The sequence below is a fragment of the Phoca vitulina genome, unplaced genomic scaffold (assembly GCF_004348235.1).
Source record: "Phoca vitulina isolate PV1807 unplaced genomic scaffold, GSC_HSeal_1.0 scaffold6, whole genome shotgun sequence".
Taxonomy (NCBI): domain Eukaryota; kingdom Metazoa; phylum Chordata; class Mammalia; order Carnivora; family Phocidae; genus Phoca; species Phoca vitulina.
In genome coordinates this window covers 53,666,475-53,687,749 of record NW_022589709.1, presented here as the reverse complement: position 1 = coordinate 53,687,749, position 21,275 = coordinate 53,666,475, and the positions used below count along the sequence as shown (strand labels likewise).

Genomic DNA, 21,275 nt, shown 5'->3' with positions numbered 1-21,275 from the left:
TCTCGGCTGCGTAAGGCGCGTGAACTTACGTCATTACGTCACTTCTGTGCGACTGGCCTGACTGTTCGTGTCTTGCGTCTTGGTGGCTCCGTGGAAGGTCCGCGTGATCTTCCGCAAGTGAGCCTCAAGAGTCCGGGGAGGAGACGGAATCCAAGAAATTCTCCTTGGACGCAGAGTGTCCCGCGGGGCAGGTGAGGCGGTACGTAGGTGAAGGCGGCTCCCAGTGGGGGTAGTTCAGGCTCAAGTCGGGCCTTCCTTGGTATCTGGCATGCTCATCTGGGGCTTTCCAGTCTTCACGGAACGGCTAAAATTCCTTAACCAGCCTCTCAGGATCCCCGCGATTTAGCTTCGACGTAGATTTGCCTCTTCTACGATCACATCCTCTCCTCCTGTGCACCATTATTAACCCGCATCCCTCCAAGGCATTGGGCACATTTCCATCTCTGTCTTTGCTTATGATGTTCTCTCGATTTCGAATGCTGCCTATCCCCCGCGCTTGTGCCCATCTTAAGAGGTCAGTCTGTTTTAATATTAGACGTCAAGGCCCAGTTGAAATGCACACTTCGAATCTTTCTGGGAGCTGCCCGGTTAGAATTGAGAAGCTGTTTGGAGCTCTTAGTACTCTGTACGTTATTTATAGCATATATTTGATATTCTGCGTTATATCGTAGTATCTGTTATTAGTCTAGTCCCAGTTTCTCCGGTTCTTGACCTCTCCCTGATCTTTTTTTTTTTTTTTTTTAAGATTTTATTTATTTATTTGAGAGAGAGAGAATGAGAGAGAGCACATGAGGGGGGTTAGGGTCAGAGGGAGAAGCAGACTCCCTGCCGAGCAGGGAGCCCGATGCGGGACTCGATCCAGGGACTCCAGGATCATGACCTGAGCCGAAGGCAGTCGCTTAACGAACTGAGCCACCCAGGCGCCCTCCCTGATTATTTTCACATCATTTCTTGCCTCCACGCCTTTGTATGGTGTCATGTTCCCCCTCCCTCACCTCCAGTGCTGTATCTCACTTTAATCTGGCAAACCACTGCTACTACTCCTCACTTGGCATTTTTATTTAAGATTTTATTTATTTATTTGTGAGAAAGCGAGCGCGAGCGCGCGCATATGCAAGGGGAGTGGCAGGCAGAGGGAGAAGCAGGCTTCCCGCTTAGCAAGGAGCTCGATGCAGTCTCGATTCCAGGACACTGGGATCAGGACCTGAGCCACCCAGGCGTCCCTACTCCTCACTTGTAAACTTTTAGAGCTTTAAACTATTTCTCTCAAGGCAGAGTTATGTACTCCTTTGCTGATATTCTAGTAATGTACTGTACTACAGTAAAGGTCGGAGGCCTGCGTGCTTGATTTGGCCGGGTGACTGTTTTCATCGGGCAGCCAGTGAGCCTAGAATGTTTTTTTACAGGTGAATATATGCAATCTGATGATAGGAAACACTAACCTTGAACCAGAAGTAAGTGAAATGTTTTTCCCTTCAAAATTCTCGATCTTTTCATTCATAAACATAAAATTGTACTCATAATTATTTGGGCGGTTTTGTTAGTAAAAAATTGGGATTTTTTTTTTTCTTGCTTGCTTCCTTGTAATTACATAATACTGTTCGTTTTTGCCTGTTGGCCTGCAAAGCCTAAGATATTTATCATCTGGCCCCTTACAGAAAAAGTTTGTTGACTCTTGATGTGTAGCAGTGTTCATATTATAGACACCACTTGTGCCTTTAATTCTGTGTTTTTCCATAGAACCCAGCACAGTGCTTCCTTTCTTTCCTTCCCCAAGTTTTCTTTAAGCACTTAAAAAAAATCTTCCAGATACGAAATGTTAGTTTAGTGGGAAAAAGATATTATTACAAATTCAGTGTTACTATGCACACAGACAGAAATATGCAAAATGAAGTGGAGTTAGGAGTAGAAAGAAGGATAGAGGATATGATCCTTGAGTTGAGCTTTAAAAAATAAAAAGGAAGTGGGTAGAGAACATTCCTGGCAAAGAGGACAAATGAGCAGAGACAGTGAGAGAAGAAAGAGCATGGTGTGTTAAAGGGAATAACAAAAAGGTAGAGCTGGAAAGGTAAGTAAGGGCCAGATCACAAGCCGTGTTAAGGAGCTAGGACCTTTGTTTTCAGGCAGTGTTGTGCTTTGTAGCAAAAGCTGGATTTGCTGGGTAGTTAGGTCTTGCTGATGGCTATTTCCAAGATGGATGAGGGAGTCAAGGGGCCCTTGTACTGCACTATTGCTGTAGATGAGAAGATCTGAGTTAGAGCTGTGGAGTGGACATGATGAAGTTTAGGGAGGTAAAATCAGCAGATCTTGTTAACTATTTGGATGTTATAAGTGAAGAGGAAGGACAAGTCAAGGCTGATTCCATATTCCTGGCTTCTGCCGATCACCAGCTAAAGTGGAGACTATTGGAGAGTGTGAGGGCACTGTTTTACTCAACATTGTATGTCCTGAGCCTAGAACAGTGTCCTATACATTGTAGGTACTTGAATGAATAGAAAAGATTCCTTCTTTTAATTGTTGATTGCTATGTTTCGTCAAAAGAACTTTTAGAATATGTCATACCTACTTATTTTGGTGTTACTGGTGTACTGTTTTCAGGCTTTTTGAAATAGATGATGAGTTGCACCACTGATAAAATGAACCTCTTTTGCAATTGAATAGTCCTGGAGAGACATTTTGGCTTAATTCCATGTCAAAGTTTTATTTTTATTTTATTTTTTTAAAAGATTATTTATTTATTTGACAGAGAGAGAGGGAAGGAGCGCACAAGCAGGCAGAGGGAGAGGGAGAAGCAGGCTCCTTGCAGAGCAGAGAGCCCGATATGGGGCTCGATCCCAGGACCCTGGGATCATGACCTGAGCCGAAGGCAGATGCTTAACTGACTGAGCCACCTAGGTGCCCCCAATTAAAAGTTTTAATTCATTTTTATCCTATTCTGTTATTTAAATTGAGAATTTAATTTCAGAATTGCTTTATTCTTGTTTCTTTTCTTATTGTTTAAACTTTTTAAAATTAAGCTTTTACATTTAAACTTCTACATCAGAATATTAACTTATTTTAAGCTTTTAAATTTAAACTTCTGCATCAGAATATTAGCTTTTAATTTTATTTTAAGCTGTTAAATTTAAAGCTTCTCTGTTACAATTTTTTTTTTTTTTTTAAAGATTTTATTTATTTATTTGACAGAGAGAGACACAGCGAGAGCAGGAACACAAGCGGGGGAGTGGGAGAGGGAGAAGCAGGCTTCCCGCCGAACAGGGAGCCCGATGTGGGACTCGATCCCAGGACCCTGGGATCATGACCTGAGCCGAAGGCAGATGCTTAACGACTGAGCCACCCAGGCGCCCTTCTCTGTTACAATATTAGCTTTGTTTTCCCTCTTGGTATTGCTAAGGCTTTCAGGAAGTCAAGACCCTAGTCTATGTTCATATAGATTAAATGTTGTCCTAAATTTAGTTTCAGGAAACTTTTGTATTTGCATTTTCACCTTAATTTTTCTGTTATTAATAAATAAACAGTCTAAGCCAGTGGACTTCTGCTTTGGCTACTGGATGGCTGAGCCAGATTTATTTCCGTGTGTTGTAAATTGGTCAGTTAGATGTGAGAACATTTGTGTACAGCCTCTGTATAGCTGAGTGGATGGTGCGCTTTGGTAGCCCTGTCTGTATGCTACCTGCTTCCTTTAGATTGTCTCTTCTGTGTTAGAATTAAATGATTTATTGGTCACTAATTTATAAGCTAGCACACAGGCTTTTGAAAAGACACAGAGTGAAAATGGTAACTATACAGGTTTAAGAATAATATATTTATATAAAATATTTTCTTTTTCAGACATAAAGCAGAGTCACTGTAATTATTTCTAACGTCAATTTCAAACTATTTACCCTTGGATAACAGTCCAATTATATGAAATTATGGCTGGTTATAAGCCTGCAGCTATTCAGACATATCCTGTACTTGGTGAAAAAATCACCCAAGACACACTGTACTGGAACAACTATAAGGTAAGTGTAGATGGTAATGAGGGGTTTGCATTTATGCTTATTTCTCCAGCATGTTATACTTTGGATACTGTAATAGAGAACTAATAACTAAGAAGAATCTGTCAGCAGTTTACAGTTTGGGTGGAAAATTTGATATCTGGTATTTTTTCTTGGAAATTTTAAATTAAAAGTCCATGCTGCTTAATGATTTTAATCATACAAGTGCCTAGCAAAGAATAGATGATTAATGAATGCTGAATGAAATAAATTTTTGAATTTGAATCTTATATGCAAGATTTTTTTTTTGCCTTTCTAAAACTAAGACAGAAGGGCGGGAAATCGGAGGGGGAGACAAACCTTGAGAGACTATGGACTCTGAGAAACAAACTGAAGGTTTTAGAGGGGAGGGGGGTGGGGGGATGGGTTAGCCTGGTGATGGGTATTAAAGAGGGCACGTTCTGCATGGAGCACTGGGTGTTATAGGCACACAATGAATCATGGAACACTACATCAAAAACTAATGATGTAATGTATGGTGATTAACAGAACATAATAAAAAAAAAAAAAAGAGGCTCACGGGGCTGTGACCCCAGCCATGCAGCCTATGGTCCATTCTTGCTTGCTTCCTGTAGAAGTAGGTCTTCATCATCTCTTCAAGACCTGCTGGTCCCATTGGTTCTCCTAATGGTACACAGTGCTCCGGTTATGGAATGGATCAGTCATGGGTATGAAAGGCACAGCATAGGGAATCCAGTCAGTGGTATTGTAATAGCATTATTTGCTGACACATGGTGGCTACACTTGGGGTGAGCACAGCATAACATACAGCGCTGTCCACTCTGCTGTACACCTGAAACTCATGTCACATGGTGTGTCCATTATACTTCAATGAAAAAATAAAGACATAAAAGCACACACAAAAAAATAAAACTAAGACAGAAGTGATGCAGAATTAGTTCTTCTAGACTGTCTACAAAGACTTAATAATTTTTTTAAAAAAATGAACAGTTAAATAGAAAAATGGAAAAGATTGAGATTGGGATGTTTATGGAACAAGAAATTTAAATGACCAGTAAATATATCAAAGAGCTGCAGCTTCATTCATAATTAAAGAAATATAAATTAAAACAGTAATTTGTATGCTATTTTTCATCTCTTATAGTGGCTGAAATGAAAAATTTTGATCATCATTGCTACTTGAGAGAAGAAAATCGGTGCAGACTTTCTGGAGGGCAATTTGACATTATCATGATAAAGATACCTTTTAGCCATTTAAATTCTGCACTTTGGAACTTACCTCAATGATTATACTCCCCCAAATTTGCTAAAATATACGTTTACAGGTGTTTATTATAAAGTATTACTTTTAATACTAGAAATTTTTGAAAAATCTGTGTCAGTAGTGGATTGGTAATGTAAATTATGATGTATCATATAATGGATGGCAAATCTATTGATCATATAAAAAGCTAAGATGAGTTATTAAGTGGAAAAAAAGCAAGGTGCAGAACAGCCTGCATGGTATGATCTTTGTGTTAGTTACAGAATACATGGTTGAATGTATTCTGGTACAGACATAACTCTTTTTGCCCCTAGCAATAATTGCAGAAAACTCCACAGCTAAAGAGAAAGAGTGGGGTATGGTTTTCCAGCCATATATTTATGTACTTTAATGGCAACCAGGATAGTCTGGGTGATGGCATTTGAACCTTTTTTGCTTTCTTCATACTTCTGTATTAAATATATCCTAGTAAATGTTATTAAGAACAAAGAGAAATGATCAGTAAGAAATTTTGTAATGTTTAAAAGATCTTACCAGTTGTAACTCTGTTAATCCTTTGTATTGTTTTTTATTAAGACCCCTGTTCAAATCAAGGAGTTTGGTGCAGTGTCAAAAGTAGATTTTTCTCCACAGCCTCCATATAATTATGCTGTCACAGCTTCCTCAAGGGTAAATATAATATTAAATTTATTTTCCCTTTGTGTAGTTGATATTTACTACTGATCTTGAGCCATCTGGTTAAATACTGTGTTTTTTATCTTTTTGTAGATTCACATTTATGGCCGGTACTCTCAAGAACCTATAAAAACCTTTTCCCGATTTAAAGACACGGCATACTGTGCTACTTTTCGTCAGGATGGTAGACTGCTTGTGGCTGGCAGTGAAGATGGTGGAGTTCAGCTTTTCGATATAAGTGGGAGAGCGCCCCTCAGGCAGTTTGAAGGTCATACTAAGTAAGAGTTGTTGTTTTTTTGTCATTGTAAGCTTTTTGTTTGTTTGTTTTTTGGACTTTGAATAAAAACATAGAGCAGTTCTCTGAAGATTATGTACCAGTGTATACTTTCTTTCCTGGTTGTTCTAAGACAGAGTACCTAATCTTTTTTTTTTTTTTTTTTTTAGATTTTATTTATTTATTTGACAGAGAGAGAGAGAGAGGGGGATCACAAGTAGGCAGACAGGCAGGCAGAGGGAGAGGGAGAAGCAGGCTCCCCGCTAAGCATGGAGCCCGATGTGGGGCTCGATCCCAGGACGCCGGGATTATGACCTGAGCCGAAGGCAGACGCTTAACCAACTGAGCCACCCAGGTGCGACAGAGTACTTAATCTGGTCCAGTCCTATGGTCCAGTTTGGTGGGGCTCATGAATTCCCTAGAATTATATGTGACATTTAAGAAATGTACATTTGTCTAGGGAGATTTCCTATAGCTTTCGTCTAATCAGTGAGTTCTGTGACCAGTCGAGGTTACAAACCACAGTTCTAAAGGCAACCTCACAACTATAAATGAGAACTCTATGGGCTGGACTACTTTCGAGGTTCTCATTTTGAAGTTAAGTTGGAAGGTTGATTTTTTTTCTTCTTGAAGTAAATATTTTGCCATGTGATAAATGGCCAGGGCAGTTTTATATTATAACTTTGTATCAAGATTATCTGGTTTGCTACTGATTTGAAATCTCAAGTGTTTTTTATAGTATATTATCAGGATGGTCTTTCCCCATCAGTGAAACATTTAAAATATAACAGAAATTCACTTAACATGATCTTACTTAATGGCAAGTCTTCTTAGAATTTTGTAAGGAACTATCCATTTTGAAATTTTTTAAATTAAAAGTACCTTTGCTCTATGGGATGCCTGGGTGGCTCAGTCTGTTAAGTGTCTGCCTTCAGCTCAGGTCATGATCCCAGGTCCTGGGATCAAGTCCTGCGTCGGGCTCCTTGCTCAGTGGAGAGCCTGCTTGTGCTCTCTCTCCCTCCCTCTCTCTCTCTCTGACAAATAAATAAATAAAACCTTTAAAAAAAAGTACAGGGTGCCTGGGTGGCTCAGTCGTTAAGCGTCTGCCTTCGGCTCAGGTCATGGTCCCAGGGTCCTGGGATCGAGCCCCACATCGGGCTCTCTGCTCGGCGGGAAGCCTGCTTCTCCCTCTCCCACTCCCCCTGCTTGTGTTCCCTCTCTCTCTGTGTCTCTCTCTGTCAAATAAATAAAATCTTTTAAAAAATAAATAAATAAAGATTTAAAAAGTACATTTTTTCCAACATTTAGAACATTTATTTAGCAGTTTTGTAGAAATGTTAACATATTAGAAAATATAATTTTACGGCTATTATTCTTAAATTCATAGAGTAGGGGTATTTGAAATTTTAAATTGGCTTAGGGACAAACACCTGTTTTAAAGATTTTCTCTCATAATTTCCCCCTACAATTACTCCCTGAAACTGAGCTGCTTTTTTTGTTATTTGGGGAAAAGGAGTATTTTATGTGACATAGAATTTTTTTTTGCTTTTTAATATATTGATTCTTGATCTTTTAGAGCAGTTCATACGGTCGATTTTACAGCAGACAAATACCATGTGGTCTCCGGGGCTGATGATTATACAGTTAAATTGTGGGATATTCCAAACTCCAAAGAAATTCTGACATTCAAAGAACATTCTGATTATGTGAGGTGTGGATGTGCTAGCAAACTGAACCCAGATCTGTTTGTAACAGGTTGGTGAACTGTTTTTCCCTCCTGAAGTTGATAATTTAATTGTGATATAAATTGATACTGCTTTGGGACTCATTTGGGATAGAGCAGTTTAAAAATTTTTTTATAAAGGGATATGTTTCAATTTATCTAGTTGTTTGATTTCCTTTTTCTTCTTTTGGTGATTGTTCTTACTGTCCTCCAAATGTGTTTGGAAGCATTAGGCTTCCCTGAAAACATGAGTGTCAGAACTGTAATGGTTTTAGTACTCTGGTTTTCACAGAGTCTCCAGCAGCCAAGAAACAAAGATAATGCAGTGCAGTGTTTGTGGGTGCTTTCACAAAGGTTCCCAGGTGATTCAGTAGTGATAATAGCTTGAAGATCCGAATAGTTTAAGATCCTGTATAATATAGTATAGTATAGTATGGTATAATGCTTTTTCAGGAAACAGTCAGTGGTACTAGAGAGTTTGGAGGTACTGTGCACCTTCATGAACGTACCTATGTGTCTTTAAAATTTCATCTAAGTCTTTTCTCCTCTTAAGATTTATATTTGGATACACACACACATACTTAGTTTTCGTTGTTTTGAGTAATGAAACTCACATAATACAAAAATTGGCATTTTAGGGTCCTATGATCATACTGTGAAGATGTTTGATACACGAACAAACAAGAGTGTGATCTCTGTTGAGCATGGGCAGCCAGTGGAAAGTGTCCTGCTTTTTCCCTCTGGAGGTCTTCTGGCGTCAGCAGGTATTTTAAAAATTACTTTTCCAATACTGTTGGTCTTGAATCAGTTGTTTTTTTTATCAGTTCCTTTTTATAATTTAACACTGTGCCCTTGAATTGCATACCTAGGTTTTGGTCAGCTGATAAGTAGGGCAGGCCAGCAGTTATTATTTATTGAGTACTTAATGTGAGCCAGATACTGTGCTATTATATACATATTATTGAGCCTAGACGGTAATTAGTTTTCTCGCTATTTTGCAGCTAAGGAAATAAATAAAAGTTATTAAACTAATTTTTCCAAGATAGAGTGATAGATCTGAAATCTTAAAACTTGAGAGCCTGCATTGTGTATTTACCAAAAATCCGGGTTGTATTCCTGTCATTCCTACCTGAGAGATCCGTGACAGCTTTTGAAAACACACTTCTTTCCGTTCTAGAATCAGGCTTGTCTTTTTTTATGTCTCTCGATTGAAATGACTTTACCCAGGAAATAGCCAGTAGTTCTGGAAGAGGATATAACATGGAGTCAAAAGGGGTCTTTTTTTTTTTTTTTTTTAAAGATTTTATTTATTTATTTGACAGAGAGAAAGACAGCGAGAGAGGGAACACAAGCAGGGGGAGTGGGAGAGGGAGAAGCAGGCTTCCCGCCAAGCAGGGAGCCCGATGCGGGACTCGATCCCAGCACCCTGGGATCATGACCTGAGCTGAAGGCAGACGCTTAACGACTGAGCCACCCAGGCGCCCCTCAAAAGGGGTCTTGCTACATTTTTTCATCAAGTTGGAACTGAGGTATTTTTTTTTTTTTTTTTTTTAAAGATTTTATTTATTTGAGAGAGAGAGAGCACATGAGAGGGGGGAGGGTCAGAGGGAGAAGCAGACTCCCTGCTCAGCAGGGAGCCCGATGCGGGACTCGATCCCGGGACTCCAGGATCATGACCTGAGCCGAAGGCAGTCACCTAACCAACTGAGCCACCCAGGCGCCCGGAACTGAGGTATTTTTTTTTGTTATGTTGATCATAGAGCATTTTCAAAATTAGAGTGGAAGAAGTAAATTGGCTTTTTTCACTTATCAAGTCAAAATTAATGTGTTGACAGTAGAATACATAGGTAGTATGTATAATTTATAGCATATATATGGCTGTGTGTGTAGCTTTTTTTTCTTCATTTTAAAATCCAAATAAAAATTACCCTGTTTTGTACTTCTTCCTCAGTACCTCTTTAATTTCAAAATAAATTAATAACATGGCTGGATGTATCCATTTTTCTTGCTGTTATTTTGAGAAATGGAAATAAGTTCAAGTTGAACAGGGAGAATGGACACCTGTATACTAAACTCCACTGTGTCACTAGCTAATTGTATGACCTTGGGCAGTCCCTTCACTCAACTCCTATAGACTATGAAAATGAGAGTTTGGATAGGATCAGTTATTTTAAATTGCGCTCTCATGAGCTGCCACGTGTGGTGAGACAGGGACTATGAATTGGCTTCCAGCCCCACTTTCCCAGTCAGGATCGATCAGACCTTTGCTTCTCCCTCTCCAGCTCGTTTTTCTATTTTACCTTCTAGACTTTTGCCTAATATATCAATGAAATGAAAGATGCCGTATTAAAAGAATTCTTTTTAAACTATTGGATTAAATTGCCTTTAAGGACCTTCTAACTCTTAGAGTAGAAGTTATAGGGAAGTTTTTCAAATGAATAACTATATTATTCATTTCCATAGTGACACAAAATTTCTTTTGCAGGATGATTTTATTAGAGTTTTCTTAATCGTTTTTGGTTATACTTTTTATTTTGCTAGGCAGTTCTGTGAACTTTACAAATATGCAATTATCTAATCCCCAAAACAGTTCTTTGAGGTAGGAACTATTATTATTATTCTCAGTTACAAACTCAGTAAGTGATAGAGCCAGCACTGAAACCAGGCAGTTTTGCTCTGGGACCCCTCACTTCACCTCCATGCTGTACAGTCTCCAGTGAAAAATGCTTTTCAAATCTTTAAAATATTGAATGTTTGGGCAGAATTTCAAACTAAAGATTATTTCTTTTTGTAGGAGGCCGTTATGTTAAAATCTGGGACATGCTGAAAGGAGGACAGTTGCTAGTGTCTTTGAAAAATCATCATAAAACTGTGACGTGTTTATATCTGAGCAGCTCTGGACAGAGGTTACTTTCTGGGTCACTGGATAGGTTAGCATTTTAATTTTCTTTATTATTACTAGTGTACAAGTATTTACTGCTCAAGGAAATGAGTTATTTCTGAAGTATTTGTGCTAAAGTAAATGTTCTGTCAAATGATTTCTGTGGAAAAAATCTTTTCAGTTGAAAATAGTTTTGACCTTTTATTCATATACAGCAAACTTTTTTTCTCACTTGACATAACTTAGTGCTTTAACTTATATACTTAAGGAATTTTATTGAACCATTTGAACATTGATCTTTTAAAATAGTCTATGTTATTCTGTGGTTTCTTTAAAAATCCTTATTGTATATTTGTATATTTAAAAATATTTATAATGAGTATATGTATATATCCTAGCTTATTTTCAAATTTAAAACTTCATGTGACTATGAACTCTGAGAAACAAACTGAGGGTTCTAGAGGGGAGGGGGTGGGGGGATGGGTTAGCCTGGTGATGGGTATTAAAGAGGGCACATTCTGCATGGAGCACTGGGTGTTATGCACAAACAATGAATCATGGAACACTACATCTAAAACTAATGATGTAATGTATGGTGATTAACATAACATAATAAAAAATAAATATGTTCACATGGAACATTGAAAAAAAAACTTCATGTGAAAATTTCTATACATTTATGTGATTCAAATATTACTATTTTAAGTAGGTATTAGTATTCTATTAGTTAATGTTCTAGAACAGTGTTGTCCAACAGAAACATAATGTGGGCTACATTATGTAATTTTAAATGTTTTAGTAGTGGGGCGCCTGGGTGGCTCAGTTGGTTAAGCGACTGCCTTCGGCTCAGGTCATGATCCTGGAGTCCCGGGATCGAGTCCCACATCGGGCTCCCTGCTCAGCAGGGAGTCTGCTTCTCCCTCTGACCCTCCCCCCTCTCATGCTCTCCTTATCTCATTCTCTCTCTCAAATAAATAAATAAAATCTTTAAAAAAAAAAAATAAATGTTTTAGTAGCCACATTAAAAAGGCAAAAAGAACTAGGTTTCATTAATAATATATTATTTAGTTCAGTGTATCTAAAATATTATTTCAATATGTAATTGATGTAAAAATTATTACCGAGAAACTAGAGACAAGTTAAGCATCGAATACATGTCCTATGATACAATAATAACGTTTAGTGATTAAAGTGAAATATAGTTGTGTTTAACAGAAAAATATTTTTTACACTACCTAAGTTTTTAAATTAAAATTCAGGTTAATTAAAATCAGGTAAAATTAAAAATGTGGTTCTTCATTTTCACTGGCCACATTTCAAGTGCTCAGTAGCATGTGGCTAGAACTATGGCACAGTTCCAGGATTTATTCATAGTCATTTGTTTTTGGTCATTATATTTCCATATTTCCTATTTCCATTGTTATGGAAAGCTTTGGTTTTTCAGTATGTTTATAAAAATGTATACATATTTTGTGGGGTGCCTTGGTGGCTCAGTCCATTAAGCATCTGCCTTCGGCTCAGGTCATGAACCCAAGGTCCTGGGATCAAGTCCCGCGTTGGGCTCCCTGCTCAGCGGGGAGTCTGCTTCTCCCTCTGCCTGCACCCCCTGCTTGTGCTCTCTCTGTCTCTCTGTCAAATAAATAAAATCTTAAAAAAGCATACCTATTTTAAAAGCTAGAATGTATTTTTAACACAAAGGAGTTTATCATGTAAATATGTAGTAGTCTCTGAAGTGCTGTTACTAGGCAGTTTGGGGCTCCATTTTTAGATGCGTCTCTCAAAAATCAAGTGCGAGTTGGCTCTCTTCACAGTAGTTGTCAACCCAGAGTAGGTTTTGTCTCCCAGAGGATGTGTGGCAACATCTGGAGACATTTTTGGATGTTGTCAGAAGTTGGGGGTGGAGTGCTGCTGGTGTACAGTGAGTAGCGGTCAAGGATGCTGCTGACCAGCCTACCGTGCACGAATAGTCCCCACAGCAAAGAAGTATCTGGCCCATAGTGTAACTCACGTTGATGTTGAGAAACCCTGCTGTTTTGGTTCCCAGGTACTTTGAAACAACCTTTCTTTTTACTTTCAGGTTTCATCGTCATTGGTTCATGGTCTTTGGTTCATGATCTGTCCTTCTGGTGGCTAGTCAAGTCTTTTAAACATAGCTACTGCTAATAGTTCATTTTTTTTTTTTTAAAGATTTTATTTATTTGACAGAGAGAGAGATAGCGAGAGCCGGAGCACAAGCAGGGGGAGGGGGAGAGGGAGAAGCAGGCTTCCCGCTGAGCAGGGAGCCCGATGTGGGACTCGATCCCAGGACTCTGGGATCATGACCTGAGCCGAAGGCAGACGCTTAACGACTGAGCCACCCAGGCGCCCTAATAGTTCATTTTTAAAAGAGATTCAGTGATGGGGGCGCCTGGGTGGCTCAGTTGGTTAAGCGACTGCCTTCGGCTCAGGTCATGATCCTGGAGTCCCAGGATCGAGTCCCGCATCGGGCTCCCTGCTCAGCAGGGGGTCTGCTTCTCTCTCTGACCCTCCTCCCTCTCATGCTCTCTCTCTCTCAATAAATAAATAAAAATCTTTAAAAAAAAAAAAAAAAGATTCAGTGATGAATTATTTATAATTAATATTATTAATCATTATTTTTCTTTATTGCTGTGTAAATTTTAATATTTATACATTGAATTTCTAAAAAAATCAGAAATTTGCATTTTATACTCATTTCCTAGGTGATTTGTAACAAAGCTTTCTTTTTTATTAGGAAGGTGAAAGTATATAGCACGACTTCCTATAAAGTAGTCCACAGTTTTGATTATGCAGCTTCAATTTTAAGTCTTGCGCTTGCAGTAAGTACTTTTAGTTCTTTTTAAAGATTTCACTAACCTTGTCTGTTAAACTAAAATGGAATTTTAAGGTTTATCTTTGTATTTGAGTAAATCTTACTTTCTTCTTGGCATATTAGATAGTTAAGACAATTTCTATTATATGACCTGTCCCAAAAATTTAGTATGAATTGAGATTTAGGTCTTGCCCACTGTTATATAGGTTCAAACCAAGTACAGCTGTAGGCATTGTTAACACTAAGAGCAGGATCTGGGAATGTCCACTGTCAAGTTTCATGAGCCATTGAAGAAGAGGCTATTTGAATACATCATATAGAAATCTGAATTAGAAGAGGAAAAGCTTATTACAAAATATTTTCTTGGCAAGATTGTAGAAAGTCATGCTATCATGCAGTCTTTTTTCTAGTAAGAGGATTCAGGAAAAAAAATTATTTTAGAAGTTTCCCAAGATATCATTAACTGTATTATTATACAGTGATAATTTACACCAGGTATAACATGTTCTATCAATATAATAGTATTCTGGAGGAAAAAATGATTTATCTAACTTTTTGCATGGATCATTGTTAGGCAGAATATCTATATCTGATTGGAACTCTTGGTGAAAGTATGGATAAGCAGAAAACACGTTATAAATGGTGTTTTGAGGAAAAACTAAGATAAATGATGGGTTAGGAATAGACTAACTTATTTTTCTAATTGCTCTTAGCATGAAGATGAGACAATAGTTGTAGGAATGACCAATGGAATACTGAGTGTTAAACATCGGAAATCTGAAGCAAAGAAGGATTCTCTTCCCAGGAGAAGAAGGCCTGCATATCGAACTTTTATTAAAGGAAAAAATTACATGAAGCAACGGGTATTTGCATATTTCTTACATTTTTTTAAAATTTATTTTTATTTTTATTTTTTTAATTATTCATTTATTTGAGAGAGAGAATGAGATAGAGCATGAGATGGGGGAGGGTCAGAGGGAGAAGCAGACTCCCTGCTGAGCAGGGAGCCCAATGCGGGACTCAATCCCAGGACTCTGGGATCATGACCTGAGCTGAAGGCAGCCACTTAACCAACTGAGCCACCCAGGTGCCCCTTACATTTTTTTTTTTAGAAAGTGTAGTTTGTTAGAGTAGCCAACTCCATTCCTGCATGTTACTGGAAAGTGTAGTTCACATGGGATTTAACTTTATTTTGCTTTTCTCTACATTAATTCTCTCTCAGATTGCTAGTTTGGGGACACTTTACTATTAATAAGTAATGGGGAATTAAGGACTACTTTAATACCCTGAATCATAACAATGTTACAGTATTTTACCATGTTCAAAACAATGTCTTTGACACACTATCTGATTTGATCTCCTAAACCACCCTGAACAGTAGTAGAGCTAGTTATGTCCCCGTTTGGCGTTTGAGAAGATGGAGATGCAAATAAGTTCTGGTCGATCCAGCATCTCATTACTGGTAACCAGAGTCATTGGGACTAAATCTCAGTTTCTCCCATCTTTGTTTTCTCTTTCTACTAAGTCATACTGCCTGCCATGTGAAGAGAATTGAAATGAGTAATGTGTTCCCAGAATGAGGTATTGTGTATCTGTTCTAAGTTAAATCATAGGAGAGTAAGAACACATTGATGTAGCAAATTATTCCATTTTCAGTTAGTCTGCATTCTGGGCATATGCCTATTATTCATTATACAGTTCAGGGTCACCCAGGTATAAAAAAAATCCACAATGAAAAAATTTGTTTTGAACGAAACTCTATACAGATACTGACTTTTCTTTATAAATTTACTTTGTCATACAGGATGACATTTTGATCAACAGGCCATCAAAGAAACACCTGGAGTTATATGACAGGGATCTGAAAAATTTCCGGGTCTCTAAGGCACTTGACAGAGTCCTTGAGGTGAGTGAGGAGCATATATACATATATACAGTATGCTCTCTCTGTGAGTGAGTGAGAGAGTGTGTGTGTGTATGTATGTGTGTTTTAATTAAGACTAACTTTTTAGAGCAGTTTTAGCTTTACAGCAAAATTGAGGGGAAGGTACAGAGATTTCCCATAGACTCCCTGCCCCCACACATGCATAGCCTCTCGTATTATCAACACCCCCACCACAGTGGTACATTTGTTATAGTTGATGAACCTACAAGGGCATATTTTTATTTTTATTTATTTATTTATTTATTTTTTTTTAAAGATTTTATTTATTTATTTGAGAGAGAGAGAATGAGAGAGAGCACATGAGAGGGGGGAGGGTCAGAGGGAGAAGCAGACTCCCTGCCGAGCAGGGAGCCTGATGCGGGACTCGATCCAGGGACTCCAGGATCATGACCTGAGCCGAAGGCAGTCGCTTAACCAACTGAGCCACCCAGGCACCCGACAAGGGCATATTTTTAGAAGAATCATTTTATTACTTACCTTGTGCATTACTGTGACTCAAAACTGTAAAGATATAAACCTATTTAAATTTGGTAATTGTTAGTGAGTTCCAAGACTATGATTTTTTTCCTGTGCTGTCTTATCTGCTCATGTTGACTCTGAAAATTTTTCTAGCCCAGTTGTACAATAAAGACACCTGAGATTACAGTTTCCATCATAAAGGAGCTAAATCGAAGAGGAGTCCTTGCAAATGCCCTTGCAGGTCGGGATGAAAAGGAAATCAGTCGTGTTCTTAATTTTTTGATACGGTATGTTTTATGTCTATGAAACACATATATTTTGCATCTGAACTCCTTCTTTATCTCTAATGAGAGACATTTACTTTTAGATTGACCTTTGTAGAGAACTGATGGAACAATTCAGTAAATCTATTTTAAGGATTTTTTTTAAAGTTGGCAAGTTTCAGTAAAATTTTTGCTTTGTAGGAATCTGTCTCAGCCAAGATTTGCCCCTGTTTTGATCAATGCTGCTGAAATAATTATTGGTAAGTAGTTGTTAAAACTTGAAAAATCCGGGGTGCCTGGGTGGTTCAGTCGGTTAAGTGTCTACCTTCAGCCCAGGTCATGATCCTGGGGTCCTGGGATCGACAGGCTCCTTGCTCAGCGGGGAGTCTGCTTCTCTCTCTCTCTCTGTCCCTCCTCCCCGCCACTGGTGCTCTCTTGCTTGCTTGCTCTCTCAAATAAATAAATGAAATCTTAAAAAAAACAAAAAACAAAAAACTGGGGCACCTGGGTGGCTCAGTCGGTTAAGTGACTGCCTTTGGCTCAGGTCATGATCCCGGGGTCCTAGGATCAAGCCCCACGTCGGGCTCTCTGCTCTGCGGGAGCCTGCTTCTCCCTCTCCCTGCCGCTCCCCCTCTTGTACTCCCTCGCTGTCAAATAAATAAATAAAATCTTAAAAAAAAAAAAAACTTGAAAAATCCAAGCATGCTTATACAATAGAGTTGTCAAATAATAAAATCAAATAGATTACAATACCTTGTTTTTATCAATTCTCCAGTAACGATTGTCATGAAGAAAACAAACAACCACATATATCATTGGATTTTAAGGGAAGTAAAACATTTACAGTAGTTTGACTGAGTTTCTGAGATTAGAGTTATTGTAATTAAATAACTTTTGCTTACACATCTACAATGACCATGACTATTTTTTAAGGGGAAAAAAAGTAGGTCAGAAACTGCACACTGTACTTTCTGTAATTATTTCTTTTTGAAATACATTTATTCAGATGGATTGTTTCTTTTTGGTAAATCATAAATTGTAAAGTAAGTACAGATTTTTCAGTGTGTTTATAGTTAGTATTTTTATATTTTTTGTAACTACTGCTGTTCATTTACTGTTTAGAAAGATACTTCTAGTTAATGTGTTTTCTCTCTCTTTCTAGATATATATCTTCCTGTGATTGGTCAGTCACCTGTAGTTGATAAAAAGTTTTTGTTACTTCAAGGACTTGTAGAAAAAGAGATTGATTACCAAAGAGAACTCCTAGAAACCTTGGGGATGATGGATATGCTTTTTGCTACTATGACAAGGAAAGAAAGCACTTCGGTGCTGCAGCATACATCTGATGGCTTTCTAGAGAACAAGAAGGTGGAAGCATAGTGTCTGCTTAATGAGACCTGTAAGAACAACTGATTTGAAATAGATTTGATTCTATTAACTACTGGAAAGAGAATCTCTCTGATACATTAAAAACCAAAAAACTATTCACAGAAGCAGTTTTATGGAAGAGACTGGAATATCTAGAATTGGAAAATAAGTACCTGTTTTAAGACATGGTTTTCCATGTAATATTTTGAATTATTTCATGGTATCTTCGGCTAGAAGATCTCAGTTGTCCTGGTCATAGTATATTGTCCACCTTGGACAAAGTGATATTAATTTTAATACAGCAAAGTTCTGTATCAACATTTGGGTAGACATTCAGAACTCTGGAAAGGGTTTCAACTGGGAATGCTGCCAAAGGGACAGGGCTTTATTTTTTACTTTTCTCCTGGAGAAACAACAACAGCAGCAAAAGAAATGGCAACAGCAAATAAATTTTCTCTTCACTCTGATCATTGTGGGATTTCCAGGCCCTTGCTGATCTTGCCTCCCTCTTCTTGATGTTATCATTTATCCTAGGTCACGTGTTCTGCTTCGGCTGGTAATGGGACTGCATCTGCTCCAAATATGACAAATCAGTGGCCAGCTTTGAACAGTTTAACTCTGAACTAGTTAGACATGTATTCAAAGAGTGTGATGAGGCAGATCTGATACCTAAAAATTGTGCTCTCCATTCCAGATTTTTTTTTCATTCCTTTAATCTTGACCGTCCTCATCAGAACAAGGTCTACAGATAGACCTTATTGGACCACGTTTCTTTTCCTTCTCAAGATGCAGCTTTTCTACCCAGTTTTCAACTTGCTTCAGGTCAGAGGAGTGATAAAATTTGCCATTTTTCTCATAATAAATAGCCTTTCAACCCTGTATACAGATGTTTGGAGCTTATCTTATAGCTTCCTACCCTTCTGAAAACCATTTTCTGTAATCTGTATTTAGATTTTGTTTCTCTAATCTCCACAATCATCTTGTGTTTTAGAACTGGAAGCTAGAGTAGCTTGTTTTGGAAAATAGTTTTTGTTTTTTTTTCTTTAAAGGACAATATAAGTTACATTTTTTATAAAGATATTCTTATTTTCTTCTTGGCTTTCTGAGATATATGAATTCCTGATGGATAATCACTGGCTAGTGTTAGGTCACTGATTTCACACTTGCTACCTCTCCCACCTTCTCCCAATTCGTATTCCACCTCAAGTAGTTAATTATCTGTAAGCAAACATTCCTTGTGTTAGAAGAACCCTTAGTTAAAGGAAGATTCTGTAATGAGAATCTCCTCTTAAAATTTAGTTCTGTGAATTCAGATTTTTTTTTAAGGCAGAAAAAAATATTTCTGTGGTCTGGAAAGGGCATGTGCTCAAAAATAGGGCCTAGTTTCCCTTTCGTGAATTGATTTATGCAATCCTACAGCACAGTGGCTTATAAGGAACCAGGAGTTTGCTTCCCTGAGTAATTATGACATTAGACAAGGTCAGAAACTGTCTTCATGTTCGAAGTGTTAATTTATTTAAATAAATTTTGTATTTAAAAACTTAAAAATATTTAACTTCATAAGTATGCTGGTAATTTCTATATTAGTAAAAGTTAGAAGTCAAAATTTCGTCTAAAACTAGCTGCCATCAAGTGTGTAACATGTGACAAGGGTTTTCCCATACATTATTTTATATGATTCTTACCACAGCCATCCAGTGTTGGTGTTCTCATTTAAGGCTGAATTAGCTACAGTGGTTAGCCCACTCTTGAATTCCCCAACCTTGAGTGCTTCATCAGCCTGGCACTGGGACTGGCCTGCCCTCTGGGGCCAAACCTAGTATTTCCCTTTAACAGGACTTCATTGAGTGCTGCAGTTCTTGGATGAAATCAAGAATGAAGATGAATTTTCAAAAAGGTTATGCAACTTCCATAGCCATCGATACTGTATGGTAATTTCAGGAATAGCTTCTGTATTCATTGGGACAAACTAGTATTTGTTATTTAAAGTATTTAAACACAATTGGCATATTAGGCATATTATGGTATGTAGCATTGGTCTTTGGATTCTAATTTAAAATGGCTAACAGATTTTAAGACTTCTGAATTTTAGTTGAAAAGTATTTTAAAATGTTACTAAACCTGCAAAAATATTGACATGTTCCAGAGAATTTAGGAGCTCAGTGTACATTTAATTTATTATATGCATAAGAGTTAAGTACTTGGGAAGGTTTTGCTTGTTGGATCAAGCATTTGAAGTGCTATGTAGAAGAAAAATATTTTAAGCGTATAAATGCTGTTGTTTAAAGGAATTTGAGTTGTAAGTGGGTTTGTTTAAAGAAATTTAAAATTTAATGTATTCAACTTAAATCTACTCTATCAAACATGAATTAAAGGCCCCCTTGAAAGTGATTATTAAAATGTACTGGTTTTATGGTTGGAATATTTATAAGTTGAACCTAAAGCCTTAAGGAAAGTTTTCAAATGCTTAACAAGTAACTATAAATTGTCTTTCCTATGAACAAAATGTTCCCCTCAGACACGAAAAGCCATTGGTGACTAGGCTACATGCCTCTTTCCCCTGACTGTAGTGAACTAGACTAGGGGTGGCATATCTGGCTCCAGCCCTTTCTAAGCCGAGAGATGTAATTGGGAATTATTATCAAATGCTTGGTCTAGGAAAATGTGGGATTCTGAGAATACTTTCTGGATTATCAACAGAGAAAGCTGCAGAGAGAAAGGAGAAGGAAACCTAAGTCCAGGGAAAAAATAAGCAAGGCAAGGCCATCCTGCCTCAGCAGGTGAGGCTAGAGAAGAGAGAAACCATCATAGTTTGCAGCAGCTGTGGTTCCCTTCTGGTTGTACCTTAGGGGTTCCCTCTGGGGTCCAGGAGACTCTTTGGAATCCTTCTAATAAATTCTTTTTGCTTAGATGAATGTGAGTGGTTTCCTTTATTTACAACCAAATAGCTCCAAAGACACTAGTTCACTAATCCTGATATTTATTGAGACACACACATTAGAGGTCAGGGAATTGGGGATATTGCAATGAATGATATAGACAAAATCCCTGTTCTCTTGGAACTCATATTCTTGGGAGAGGTAGATGTTCAGTAAACAAGTAAAATATATTGGTGGGCCAGATGGTGATAAATGATACAGAGAAAAATCAGGCAGAGGAGGGAGATAAACTATGTTTGTTGGGGGTGAGTAGGTGGGTTGCAGTTTTAAATAGAGAAGTGAGGGAGGCCTTCACTGGGGCTGCAATTGGGCAAAGGTCTTAAGGAAACTAAGAGAGATGCTTATTGATACTTAGGGGGATGGGGTGGAAAGACCCCGAGGCAGAAACATGCCTGGTGAGTTCAGAATAGCGAGGTGGCTGGTTTAACTGATACAGAGCAAGGGAAAGAAGAGTCTAAGAAAGTCAGAAGGAATGGGATGGAAATGAGATGGTGTGTTTAGGCAGCTATTTGAGGGAACTTTACCGTAAAGGGAAGCAAAAAAACTGGGCAATGGCTGATGGGATATGGGGTCAAGACAGTGTTCTAAAAAAATAACTTTAATGAGGTATAATTGGTATGCTATAAATTGCACATTTTAAAAGTTCAGTTTTA

General features: G+C 37.9%; 1 protein-coding gene across 4 annotated transcripts; it reads left to right on the top strand.

The window, feature by feature from the left end:
- Positions 1–58: 58 nt before the first annotated feature.
- UTP15 (UTP15 small subunit processome component) lies at positions 59–20,756 on the top strand. Of its 4 annotated transcripts, none has more exons than XM_032404222.1 (14): positions 59–191; positions 1,407–1,454; positions 3,832–4,004; positions 5,842–5,934; positions 6,034–6,218; positions 7,791–7,969; positions 8,576–8,701; positions 10,732–10,867; positions 13,571–13,655; positions 14,362–14,511; positions 15,453–15,554; positions 16,206–16,339; positions 16,517–16,575; positions 17,478–20,756. In XM_032404222.1, the coding sequence occupies exons 3-14, from the start codon at positions 3,915–3,917 to the stop codon at positions 17,693–17,695; spliced, it is 1,557 nt and encodes a 518-aa protein (XP_032260113.1). In that variant the 5' UTR covers positions 59–191; positions 1,407–1,454; positions 3,832–3,914; the 3' UTR covers positions 17,696–20,756. The 4 variants fall into 4 exon arrangements, with proteins under 4 accessions (XP_032260113.1, XP_032260114.1, XP_032260115.1 ...); XM_032404223.1 differs by having other exon boundaries at positions 59–199; XM_032404224.1 differs by lacking the exon at positions 1,407–1,454.
- The last annotated feature ends 519 nt before the right edge of the window (positions 20,757–21,275 follow it).